Source organism: Phasianus colchicus, chromosome 8 (genome assembly GCF_987193195.1).
Source record: "Phasianus colchicus chromosome 8, bPhaCol1.hap1.1, whole genome shotgun sequence".
In the NCBI taxonomy this organism is placed as follows: domain Eukaryota; kingdom Metazoa; phylum Chordata; class Aves; order Galliformes; family Phasianidae; genus Phasianus; species Phasianus colchicus.
The window spans coordinates 33,807,289-33,820,460 of NC_143443.1; the positions used below are offsets into that span (position 1 = coordinate 33,807,289).

At 49.8% G+C, this 13,172-nt stretch overlaps 1 protein-coding gene across 6 annotated transcripts in view; it reads left to right on the forward strand.

The window, feature by feature from the left end:
- The first annotated feature begins 3,998 nt into the window (after positions 1-3,998).
- Positions 3,999-13,172, forward strand: part of PTPRE (protein tyrosine phosphatase receptor type E) — a 77,819-nt gene continuing 68,645 nt past the window's right edge. For 2 of the 6 annotated variants that reach the window (XM_031597307.2, XM_090145655.1), the window contains exon 1: positions 4,297-4,316. Coding sequence is in view for 1 of the 6 variants with exons in the window: in XM_090145656.1 (XP_090001782.1) it covers positions 4,519-4,565 (47 nt within the window). In the remaining 5 variants the exon portion in view is untranslated. The other 4 variants (XM_090145657.1, XM_090145659.1, XM_090145658.1 and 1 more) reach the window with 4 other exon arrangements.

Sequence of the window (13,172 nt, forward strand, 5' to 3'; positions counted from 1 at the left end):
GCTGCTCCCAACCCTGCGAAGCAGCAGCCGTGCTGGGAGCAGCCACCAGGAGCAGTGACTGTTGGCTTCCACCTGGACAGAGAAAAAGGAGGAATCATAAATCACAGAATGGCTTGGGTTGGAAGGGACCTCAAGGATCATGAAGCTCCAACCCCCCCCCCAGTGCATACAGGGCTGCCAACCTCCATATCTAATACTAGACCAGGCTGCCCAGGGCCCCATCCAACCTGGCCTTGAACACCTCCAGGGATGGAGCATCCACAGCCTCTCTGGGCAGCTGTTCCAGCACCTCACCACTTTCATAGTGTACAAAAGAAGGAAGATCCCAAAGTCACCATGTTGGTATCAACACAAATGTGCTGGGAAAAATCCTGTTTTAAAATGTTCACCTGCTGTAAAAGAGCATCCTTCAGTTTCACCATCTGAGCGAGCTGTCTGGTGTCTCCTCTGATATCCTCAGGCACAAGCTGTGCTGCTCCCAAATATCATTGTCATATATTTGCTATCCAGACATTCAAAGGCCTCATGGCTGAACTCACTTCATCTCAGTGGAGCAGAAGTGATGTTCAGCAGTATCCCCCCTTGCTGTACCCACATGGGACTTGCCAGGTGCTCAGGCCCAGGGCTGGTTTTGCTTCTTGAAACCCTTGGAAAAAAAACAGTGCAGTGCAGTCCATTGCAGTAAAGTAAGAAGTTAAACAAACAAACAAAACTTGGAAAGCATACAGATATTTTTCATTTTTCTCTCACCCTGAGGGCTAAAAGGTATAATTGCCCTAGAAGATGACTGTTACAAAACTTTAATCTTTAAAACAACATCTTTAGACATCGAATAGCTGCTGCCATTCATGACTGAGCACTCCAAGCTGGGTGGTCAGATAGAGCTTGTTGAAGAGCAGGGAAAAAGCCTTCTGGTCTTGTGTGAAGCAGATATTGCCTTTCAATTTTATTCTTTTTTAATTTTCTTTTCTATTTAATAAAATGTGACTTAAAGCTTCTTCAAAGCATGTAATGTTTAGAACAAATCCTGGAGGTGGAGATGGAGGGAAGAGCTGGCAGAGCAGGCTTTCATTTACTGCAATTTCTGTAACAATTATAAAGACAAGTCGTCTCAAATACTTAAAGACATCCCCTGAAACCTTTAAATTTAGATTCCAAATGTAAGAATCTGAGACAAATGTCTTTGAAGTCATTAAATTAGCTGCTGCTGTGATGTTTTGTATTGCCACGCTTTTGTCCAATGACTCTCACTTTAAAGACTTTATTCTGTGTTTTTAACCTGAGATATATTTCCCATTATAAAAATGATGCCCATATCTGTTGTTTGATGTTCTGCCTCTGATTTTGTCATTTCTCCAGCACGTTCACAACGCCAGTTCCAGGGGGTTGGTGAAGACTCAGGTGTATTGTGCTGCTCCCAAGTTCACCATGCCAATTATTTATTAATAGACGTCTTCCTCACTGCAGTGAGGCTCACTACAGAAGGAATCATAGAAAGAATCATAGAATGGCCTGGGTTGCAAAGGCCCACAATGCTCATCCAGTTCCAACCCCCTGCTATGTGCAGGGTCACCAACCAGCAGCCCAGGCTGCCCAGAGCCACATCCAGCCTGGCCTTGAATGCCTGCAGGGATGGGGCATCCACAGCCTCCTTGGGCAACCTGTTCCAGTGCCTCACCACCCTCTGGGTGAAAAACTTCCTCCTAATATCCAACCTAAACCTCCCCTGTCTCAGTTTAAAGCCATTCCCCCTTGTCCTATCACCATCCATCCTCACAAACAGCCATTCCCCCTCCTGTTTATACGCTCCCTTCAAGTACTGGCAGGCCACAATGAAGTCTCCCAGGAGCCTTCTCTTCTCCAAGCTAAACAAGCCCAGTTCCCTCAACCTTTCCTCATAGGAGAGCTGCTCCAGCCCTCTGCTCATCAATCATCATGCTGGGATATTTGAAATAAACGTTTGATGTTAAAATATCACCTGCTTCCCATCAGGTTTCTCTCGCTTGGACCAAGGAGGTTGCTTTGCACCAGGGAGCAGCAAAGTGGCTGTAATTGTTGGTGAGCAGCGGGTGCTGGGTCCTGCCAGAAGGCTGCCGGAGGTCTCACAGCGCACTGGGAGGAAGGAGGAACTGACTGCCAAAGAGCTGACAGTGCTGAGAACGTGGTTGATTTGTGATGAAGAGAGAGGAAAAGACAGGGGAGCAGCGGGCTGTAAGACGGACAAAGAACAGCCGCTGCTGGAGCCCTGTTGGGATGAGCACACAGTCACTACTGCTTATTCCCTTTGTTTTGCTGCAGCATTTCAAATTTCTTGCATTTATTTTATGTTAAAGCAGTGGAGCCGTGTCAGTGCAGCTAAATTTCCCCATAACAGCCTCACTTTTCATCCTTTTCATCATCATTCATCACCAGACCAGGCTGCCCAGAGCCACATCCAGCCTGCAGGGATGGGGCATCCACAGCCTCCTTGGGCAACCTGTTCCAGTGCCTCACCACCCTGTGTGAAAAACTTCCTCCTCATATCCAACCTAAACCTCCCCTGTCTCACTTTAAAACCATTCCCCCTTGTCCTATCAAAGGACAGCAACTGAAGATAAAATCAGCCTCTCTTGTCCCCAGGTAATGCATTAATAACTACAACATGTACTATCTTTGTTTCTTTTTTGTACAACTCGAGCTTCGCGTCTCCTCCTCACCACTAATTAATTTCTGATCCACAATAAAACAGCATTTCTAATTTCTGCACTATCAGAAAACACGACTGTACCCAGCACGTGTCATAATCCCATCCATTTGAGCGCTCGGATAAAAGCAGTCATTCAAATTAATACACAATTTCTTGCAAACGTTCACTCACGAGGAAACTGCTGACTTGCACCACTCCATCTACCAAAGGCTTCATTAAGACCAGCACCTTCCTGGTGCTGTGCAAATAGACCTGCTGAAAGGTCTTAGAATTGCTGCTTCCCAGTCAACGTGGTGCCAAAGGGACGTTGTTATGAGACCATTAAGTGTTGTGCAGCAGACACGGATATTCATAGATGCACCGGTATTTTGTTCTGATGGTCTTCTACAATCCCCAGTAGTCTGATATCCTTCAGTACAACTGAAATAAAGGTGCTGCATGTAGATGGGGTGTTTGAAAGTTCGTGCAATCACAAGATGTCTGAGTTGGAAGGGACATCTAAAGGCCACGTGGTCCCGCACCCTGCAGTGCAAAGGGACACCCACAGCTCCATCAGTGCTCAGAGCCCATCCCCTGACCTTGTGTGCCTGCAGGGATGGGGACCACCACCTCTCATAGCAGTGCCTCATAGCTGTGTGTACTTAAGGCCCTCCTGGGGCAGAGATTTCTTTTTTCTCAGTATCCCAGACTAAGCGTTTGCGGGACTGAAGACAAAAGAGGGCAAGGCGTGAAGTTGGGCTCTGATCCTCTCCCTCCCCTCGGTAATCCCTTCCTCCCTGCCCTACTTTCCAGCCTGATGTTTCTATTCTGGGTTCCCCTGCCCTGCCTTGCTGCTAATGGTGGGAGCACTGTAACGAGGCTGTCTGTGGGTCCTGGGTTTGGAGCACAGCGGGTGCTGGGGTCCCTTCAGGCAGGGAATTAAGAGGGAAACAAAGAGGGAAACAAAGGCAGCCCTGAGCCCTCGTGTACACGTGATGGAATCAACACAGCATAATTTGGGCTAGAAGGGCCCCGCGTTCCCAGCCAAGGGGAAGGGCCAGCCCCACATCTCAGGGGCTTAGGACCAGGCTGGAGCTGGGTCCTAGGCATTGCCGGGGATGAACACCCACACTGATCGGGGCAGTCCGTGTGGGTCTCAGAGCTCTCAGAGCCGAACCCCCTCCTGTCCCAGCAGAAAGCCGCTCCCCGCGTCCCACCGTCGCCACGTGTGCCGGCTGTCAGCGCCCACCCTCAGGTGAGCGGAGCGGGAGGCGATGCGGGAGGCGTCCGCCAGGCGGCTCCGGTGAGGGGAGGCGGCGGCGGCGGCGGCGGAGCGAAATTTCCTGCCTGGCCGCCGCCTCTGCCCAGCGCCGGAGACCGTCAGGGCGTCCCGCGGTCCGGCGCCCGGCAGCCGCCAGCGGAGCGCGGAGGCGGCGGCGGCGGCGGGAGGGCCGAGAGGCGGCGGGAGCTTCGGCGGTGAGTGGGGAGCGGGTCGCGTCCGTGGGGGCAGGTGGGAGCCGCGGGAGCGGGGCGGGGCTCCCATAGCGGCCGTGCGGGGCTCTGGCAGCGCGGCGGTCGCGGTTGGGATGCGGCTGCGGAGCCGTGCGGGAGCGGTGAGCGCCGCTCTGAGCGCCGCGTTCCGTCCTTGCCGGTACCGATAGCGGCCCTTCTGCTGCTCGGCGGTTCTGAGCCGCCTCGAACTTCGTGTTTTACGTGGGCTGATGGGGGGAGGGGGGGGATAGATGACACGGGGTTTCGGGGAAACGTGCTCGTCTTTTGCATCCCAATCTAAGCCCTTGGTGGTAACCCCCCGCCACGCTTGCGGTTTTGCTTAAAACGGGGGGAAAAAAATAATGCCGGAGCTCAGCGATAACGCGTGGACAACTTCTGACCGTCTGCGGTGAGGAGATGTGCTGCGCTGCTTCGGAAAGGGCTGGCGGGGAGCAGATGGCTCCGAGTGTGTTCTTCTCCTCTCCCCTCCTCTCCCCTCCTGTCTTCTCCCCGTGTGACAGTGGTAATGGGGTGATGCCAAAAGCGATGGCCCGGCTGGCTTCTGCAGGAAGCAGAGATAAGGGCTGAGGATTGAGATTTCTCTGTAGTGGGAAATGTTGTTATTTGCATGGGCACGATGTGCTTGAGGGACCTGTAAACGTGAATGCGGAGATGAAGTTGGATGGAAATGAGTGACGTTCGGCTGGAGGCTCACGGTGTCGTCTTGGGTAGATCTCCACGTGGGTCACTGGGAGCTCCCTAGTATGGTTTGTATCGCTATGGCCTTGGGGTCGCTGTTCCTGCTGGGGCTGACCTGGGGCTCCTTGTGCTGCTGGGGGCCATGGGTGTGCCACCTGATTCCTCCAGTTTGCTTTGTCTTCGCCTGCAAATAGAGGAACGGCACAGGTGCTGCGCTGTGTTGCACCGGCCATCTGTGCTGGCTGCGCTTTGGGTAACAGATGCTGTATCAGTAAATGCATGTAGTGTGTTTTACCAAGAAATAAGCACTGAGCTCCTTGTTTAAAAGCTTCTTTAAAAGCTTCCTAGGCACCTTTAACAGAACCAGAGATCTTTATATACCTCAATCAGCACGACTGTGATGTTTAGATTATTGTAATCTATCCCGAGCCTGTGGAGCACAGGTGTTATTTTAGCACGTTTGGGTCCTTGTTTGCTTCAGTATTTCATTTTCTTTTCCACTTTTCCATACGATACATTTGTCTGCCTTAAGCAAGAGAGAATTGGGTTGGGAGAGTTTGTATTTTCTCACTGTCTTTCTTACAGGGTGGTCTGAGCATCGTTGCAGTGAGAGCTGCACTCATTAAACCACTGCTGTTGATTGCAAGACAGCTGCCTCACAGTGCGTGTGCTTTCTCATGAGATGGACAAGCAGTGCTTCAGGTTGGTTGCACAGCTGTGCACCACAGCTGCAGGCCAGTCTTGGTGGCTGCACTGCTGTTAGGGCAGGCACAGCAGTTCTCAGGCTGCTGTGTGGCTCAGCAGCCTTCCTCCTTTAAGTTGTTGTGCAGGGCAGCTGTTCAACACCTTGAAGTATGGGAGGGTTTTGGCTGCATCCCCTTTGAATGTTCCTGTTGTTTTGTAAACCTTTTGCTTGTCGTGTATAGCATGTCAAGCACTGTTTCCAAAATAATCTTCAGGGCGGGTTTAACATCAGCTGGAGATCCTGCAGCTGGAAGTTGTATGGGATGTGCTGGGATGCATCATTACTGATGGTCCTGGAGAGGAGACTGTGCCGTGTCCTGGTACACGTTTGATTTTATTAATAAGAGCAAAGGGCCCTTGGGAGCTCTGTCAGGGTTACAAGAGTGACGTGCTTGGAGCAGATGGGGAGATGGGAAAGAAATTAGAACAGAAGGTGGGTGTTGTAATTGTCGTGATGAGTTCAGGGCTGACCGCAAGGCCTGGCCCTGCTCTGGATGCTGGGCTGTGTGTCAGAGAAGCACCTGCTTGCAAGTTGCTGCCTGAGCAGTGTGTGGGGCTCTGCAGCAGACCCAGCTCTTGCTGCCCAAGCGTGGGTCAGAGGCAGCTCCCAACATCACCACTGGTTTTGGCACCTGGTTTTATTTTACTGCTCTCTGGACTCAGTATTAAGGAAAACTAATCTGAAATGTAACGTGGTGCCCCGCAATTGAACGCGTCATAAATTGAACTCATGCATTATTAAAGAGTTCTAATGGGCCTGTTCTGCGTGGAGCTGAGTTTCTGAGTATCTGCCTGCGATGCTCGCTGAATGGGCTCAGCACGGTCCTAGGGAGTGATTCAGATGTGGCTGTGGCTGATGTGATGCAGCAGAATTCCAGCGGAAGGAGAAGTGGCTGTGGCCACCCGGCTGCTGCCTGCAGGCTCTCTGCAGCTCTGCTCGCAGCACTCTTGCATTTAGCTCACTGCCCGTGCCCTGCAAACGCTCCATCCACGTGTAGTCTTTGTCCTGTCCAATAACTATTTTATTCTAGTGTCAAATCCTATGGGGGTTGTTATTATTTTTAAAGAGGCCATATTTATTCCAAACTCTTTGCTAAGCTGTAAATATCTTTTAAATAAATGCATACAACAGATTGGAAGAATTGTGTGAGTCAGAGCTGCAGTTAGATGCTGCTGAGGCAGAGATTAGGAGAAACTGCACCAGCAGTTTACTGAAGCATTTGTCCAGGATTTGTTTTCTAAGTGTGGGGCATATTTTTAATATATGTGAGCAGTATTGTGCTTTCCACTTCCATTTACTTTCTGCAGGTGTAATAATTCCATTGATGAATCCTTTTGGCTGCCAAAACGTGTTGTGTTGATGTCTGCGGAGGATGGATGCCTCCAGGGACTGGAAGAATGAGTGGGAGATTGCCTTGCTGATAGGAGAAGGGGATGCCTTTGGACTGTGATTGGAATTGCAGCGTGCTGAGATTTTGCTTTCACAGGGAGCCTCCAACTGATTACCTCCAGTGGGAGAGCTCTGTGTGCAGTGCCTGATTTGGGGCTGGTTTTGTGTGTTTTGTGCCAGAGAGGCAAAGCTTTGTGTGCTATCGGGGGATGCAGCAGTGCCCTAAAAATGCCCTTTTGCCTTTGTCCGCTGTTGACCCACTGCTGAAGCAGCAAAGTGAAAGGATCTGGGCACAGACCTCGGGCTTGGTGTGCAGCAGTCGCAGATCTGGTATCAGTGGTGACTTCTGGCAAAGGGGAAGAACAAAACTGGAAGTAAATTTATTGGGGTAAGTTACTGCTTGCAGTGGAAGTTTATTGTTGCAGGGAAGTGTTGGCATGACTCAGCTGTGGATTTCACTGTCCCCTTTATGCCAGCTGTAAAAAAACGTTCAGTCCTTGAAACTGATAGGACAAGGGGAAATGGTTTCAGACTAAAAGAGGGGAGGTTTAGAACAGATGTAAGGAAAAAGTTGTTGGTAATAATGGCAGTGAGGCACTGGCACAGGCTGCCCAGAGAGGTGGTGGTACCCATCCCTACAGACCCCAAGGTCAGGGGATGAGCTCTGAGCACCTGATGGAGCTGTGGGTGTCCCCACTCGTTGCAGGGAGTGGAACCAGATGGCTTTCAGAGGTCCTTTCCAACTCAAACCTTTTTTGATTCGCATTACAATAGATTTTCTTTTTTGGAATGTAGAGTAATAATTGTCAGTGGAGGAGATTTCAGCAGGGAAAAGCATAAAACAAAGCTGCAAATCAGTTGCAGGCAGGGTGAGGTGCAAAATTCACCCAGGAATTAAGAGGTTTCATCCTAAATTTCCTTGCTGTAAGAGTCACTGAAGCATAACTGAGACAGAAACGTACAACTACACTATCATGATAATCTCATTCTTTTGATACAAATGAGTTTTAATTGTTGTGCTTCTTGAGGCTCCCATACGTGGGGCTTAGCAGAGGGCTGTAGTTACTTAGCTTCACTCATTCATGGGGTGCATTTTAAATAGTTCCTCAGAGGGGCATTTCCCTTATCAACCAACTTTTCACTAATGGTTCTGTCCCATAGTTGCAGCTGGCACTGCAGCTCTGCTCCCCTGGGCTCTTGGATTTCAGCAGGCAGTGAGCACTGCATGGACATGGCATTGAGCATCCAGGTATCTTGCACACCTCCGAGTTCTGTCATTTAGATCTGCGTTCCATGAATGTATTTCATTATACTGTACAAGGTTGCTTAAATATTTGATCATTCAACAGCATTCACGCATCTGCTGTGATACGTTCTGCTCATTTGGTACAGTTGGGCAAAGTTTGCTGCTGAGAGCTGGATGGTGGCAAAACAGCTTTCATACAGCAGAAGGAAAGCCTTTGTGTAACCAAGTTAAAGTGATATATGCTTTCCCTGTTAAATACTGGGATTAGTGTAAATGGACCCACATTAGTGTTTTGTTTGCAGTTGTCAAAAGCTCATTAATTTCAGGTTAAACTGCTTTGCTCGCTGCCCCCAATTGCTTTTCAATCACAGTGTGCTGCCTGGTCTCAGATGGGAGCCATGGCTACTCACAGCTCCTCCTGGCCCCCACGTTGCTGCTGGGGGGATTAATCCTGGAAATGCAGCTCCTGGCACTCAGATGCTGTGCTTAGTTCTTTATGAACACTTCGCTACTCATTCCGCCTTCATCTCCCAGTCTCTTTCACACCTGCAGGAATGAACTCCTTTCCCCATGTACTCAAAACCCTTCTATATGGTGTGTTGTTTTGTTGCTGTTTTTGTGTTATTTTTCTTTTCTTTTTTTCCAGTGATACAACATGCAAGCATCATAGTAAAATCACAGAATGGCCCGGGTTGAAAAGGACCACAGTGCTCATCCATTTCAACCCCCTGCTATGTGCAGGGTCCCCAACCAGCAGACCAGGCTGCCCAGAGCCACATCCAGCCTGGCCTTGAATGCCTGCAGGGATGGGGCATCCACAACCTCCTTGGGCAACCTGTTCCAAGTTGCTGTTAGCTGCTGTGACCCCCATCTATATCACTGTTACAGGACTCAGAGCTGCTTGTAAGAGCAGCACCTCTTTGGAAGCTGTTCCATTTTCTGTGTCCTGTTCAGGTGCAGGTGGTGTTTTCCTGGCTGTCCCCCCCTGTTGATGGTGCAGAGACCTCCTGGTCCTCCTAGAGCAGAGGTGGGGGCTCAGGAGGAGCAGTGCAGGGATGCTGTGCGGTGCTGCCGGTGCTCTCAGGTGCTCAGCGGGTTTTTTGAGAATGGTTTTGCTCAGAGCACTCATATTTAAATGGGACTTAAAGCAGCTGGTTATGAAATGCTGAAAGCAGAGAGAAGATTATATTAGGAAATTCCCTCTAGTGGGAGGGCTGTAATTTTTTTGTAGTGGGAATTATTCTGCTTGTGATATGAGATGAAAGGCACGTGGCACTGGCTCTTCCAGCAGTAGCAGAGCAAGAGAAAATTCTGCTCTTTCATCTAATCATAGAAGAATGGCATACGTTGGAAAGGACCTTACAGCCTCCCTTCCCCCAGCTCAGGCTGCCCAGGGCCCAGCCGTGACCATAGGCACCCCCAGGGATGGGCAGCACAGCTCTGGGAGCAGTTCCAGGGCTGCACCACTCTTTTTGAGAGGGTGCATTTGCTTGTTGCGGCAAGGCAGGACCCTGAATTGTCCCTGTGTCTAAATAGGAAACCACTGCTCCTGTGACCTGCTGTGTCTGTCCTCTACCAGGAGGAACTGCTCTGCCCCAGAGGTGCCAGCATCAGGGGCAGGCCTGCTGTGTGAGGGGCCATCCTGCAGCACACAGAGCATCCCACCTGAAGGGGAGCGGGGGAAAAAACAGTGTTTGATCAGCTTTGGTGCCAGGAGTGCAGTCACAGCTCCGTGCCGTTTTTCACAGGGATGTTAGGCTTTCTTTTGCCTTCCTACCTGTATTTAAATGCTGAGTTTAATGGCCTTCTACAGAACATCATCTCCTTGTCCAGTGCTTCCAGCCTGTTCTGCTGCAGCTTTGCTTACCACATGTTAGCCTGTGCCATTGCACACTCCAGTAGCTATCCTGTTTTTGGCTCCTCTGAACCTCTCTGGCAATGGTTGCCCAAGGCAGTTGTGGATGCCCCGTCCCTGCAGGCATTCAAGGCCAGGCTGGATGTGGCTCTGGGCAGCCTGGGCTGCTGGTTGGTGACCCTGCACATAGCAGGGGGTTGGAACTGGATGAGCATTGTGGGCCTTTGAAACCCAGGCCATTCTGTGATTCTGTGGTATGGCTCACAGGCAGGGAAGTTGGTGGATCTGGAGTTATTCACTCAGCCTACTGCTGAATGGGGCTCTCCAGCAGAGCTGTGCCATACCTGTCTTGTTGCCCTCAACTCCTTGCATCTCATCTTGTGCTGAATGGATCCACCAGGTTTGATTTTTTTTTATTTTTATTTTTTCCCCTAAGCTGCTTGTAAGATACTGATCCCAAGTCAATGAGTCAGAGGTGTGATAGTTGTTTCTCCTACAACACAGGCATCCAGCACACAAGTGAGAAGCTGTGCCTTGTTGGCACCCCCAGGCTTGCACGTTGGGTGTCAAATCCATACAGCTGTCTGCAGAGGGCAGCTGTGTGATTGTATGGCTGATGATGGGGACGTCGTGGCAAGCAGAAAGTTGGGGCCTGGCACAGCTCAAGTGGCTTTCAAGTACTTGGGCTGTATGACACAAAACAGCATTGGTTTCTGGAGCAGTGTTTTCATATGGCCAAGGAATAGAGGCTTGGTAACAGTGGGCAGGCAGACTGGCATCATGTGATGATGGATATGTTAGGAAAATTTTGGTGGGATCAGCTTGAAAACATTCCTTTTATAAAGCCACCATTAGGAGAAATGTTTTTACTGTACTTTATTTAAAACAAAAATATGAAAACCTCCAAACTGAAAGGCTCATCGTCAAGGAATGATGCACCTATTCTGGGATGCATCTTGCCTTAAGGATTAGGCTCATGTGGTCTCTTCTGAAGCAGTGGACACATTGAAGCTTGGTGCAGAATAGGCACTGAATCAAAGGGTTTTGCATCCACGGAGCTGGAGCCCAAGCTTGAGCAAGGATATCTGAGAGCCTGGCACTGCTGCCCAGAGCTGTGGGTGCCCCATCCCTGGAGGTGCCCATGGCATGGATGTGGCCCTGGGCAGCCTGAGCTAGAGGAGCAGCCAGCCCACGGCAGGGGCGTTGGAACTGGGTGATCATTAATTTCTCTTCCAGCCCAGGTCATTCTGTGACTCTACAATTCTATGATATTCAGCCTTCCTCCCAGTAGTGAGGTGATCCTCATAAGCAGAATGAAGCTCTTCTTCAAAGCAGGCTTTGTGTTGTACCCAGTGTGAGTGTGCATTGTGTTCTGTTCCAGCCCGGCTGCTGGTGGGACGGGGGGAGCTGTGCTTCGGCCTCACTACAGAGGGCCCTGCTCTGTTTGGCTTGTGTTTATGTTTATGCATGCAGAGCTCTTGCTTCCCTTACGAGAAGCATGAGTTGCACTGGTTGTGTTCTGAGGGTGCTGCTTCTGCCATGAACAGGATGGAAACGTGGTTGGAGAAAGGTTCTCACTCCTATATCTCAGTGCTCCTGCTAAAGCATTCATCAGCATTCGATGCTCTGCTCGATAACTGTGCTTTCCCAAGATTAATTTCATGTATTCATGTGTTTTCAAAGGCAAATTGTTTGTGAATGCTGCAAAAATAAAGCCTCCAGGAATGTAGTTCTGTTGCTATTTTAGTACGACTGGAATTTTAAGAGCTTGTATTTCCCAGTGTATAAACTTTGGTATGTGCACCACCCAGCATTGTACCCATCACCCAACAAGCTGGCTTCCCTGAGCTCTCTCTTTACTCTTCATAGAGACTCGAGCAGGGAAAAGCAGACACCTGCAGTGGACTGCTGCCCTGGGCCCATTTATTTATCCACTTATTTGCTTGCATCTAGTCAACTCTGAATGTTGGTTAATGTGTATTTTATATGTTCTATTTGTATCTGTGCTTTTCCTTTCCCCCCAGCCTTGGGGGAATACGTTCTGTTCTGACATCCTTGTGCACAGGCCCTGTGGAATCGCTGCTTCCTCCTGCAGCAGTTTAAGGCCTCAGTGCTGGGCCAGCATCACACGGCTTCATAAAAACAGCTGGGGAAAAAACCACTGCAGTGGAAGTGGCTGGCGGGCCTTCCTGGTTCAGCACTTGGCATTGAAAGATCTGAATCCAGAGACCACCTTGCAAATGTAAATGCAAAACGTTCCGTGCTGGTGCTTTGCTTTGGGCTCTCCGTGGCTGCGATGGTTGCTACTGCAGGTTGGTGAGGAGTGCAAGCAAGAGCAAAGAAAGATGAATTGTTCAAGGACTGTTGTGTTTACTTGAGTAGGTTAAAGCAGAGATGACGGAAGCACATCTGTGGCCGTGCAGCAGGCTGGTGCTCAGCCCCGAGCACAGGACCACAAAACCCCGTTGTTCACACAGCTCCTGACACTGGGGCTATTCAGGGCACCATGCAGGGGGCTGGCAGCAGGCTGTGTGCAGGGAGCCTGAGATCTTCCTCTGGGACAGAAACAACAAAGCTGGAGGGAAGTGACCATGCGTGGCCGTGCTTTGCTTCCTCCTGCTGCAGCCAGGCAGCAGCGCAGGGATGTCCCCTCTGCCCTGTGCCATGGGCAGGTGACAGCAGCTCAGCACTGTTCTTGCCTTATGGCTGTCCTTTATATGTATCCAACAGCAAGTGACTTTTTTTAATTATTATTTATTCTTTAAAGACTCATTAGGTCGGGAAGAAACAATGCTTTCTCTGAAGTAGCTGTCATTTTATTTTATTTTTTTTAATACTGTATTGTATATGGTTGGATGCCTGGTTTAGTATTAGATATGGAAGTTGGTGGCCCTGCCTGCAGCAAGGGAGTTGGAGCTTCATGATCCTTGAGGTCCCTTCCAACCCAAGCCATTCTATGAATATCAATGCAGTCTCAAAATACAATCGTGACCACAAGTAGAAAGGAAAGGGAACTTTTTGGGCCAGTTTTGATATGTAAAATGAGAAGTCAGAAATATCACAGGGGTTGGAATGGCCTCAA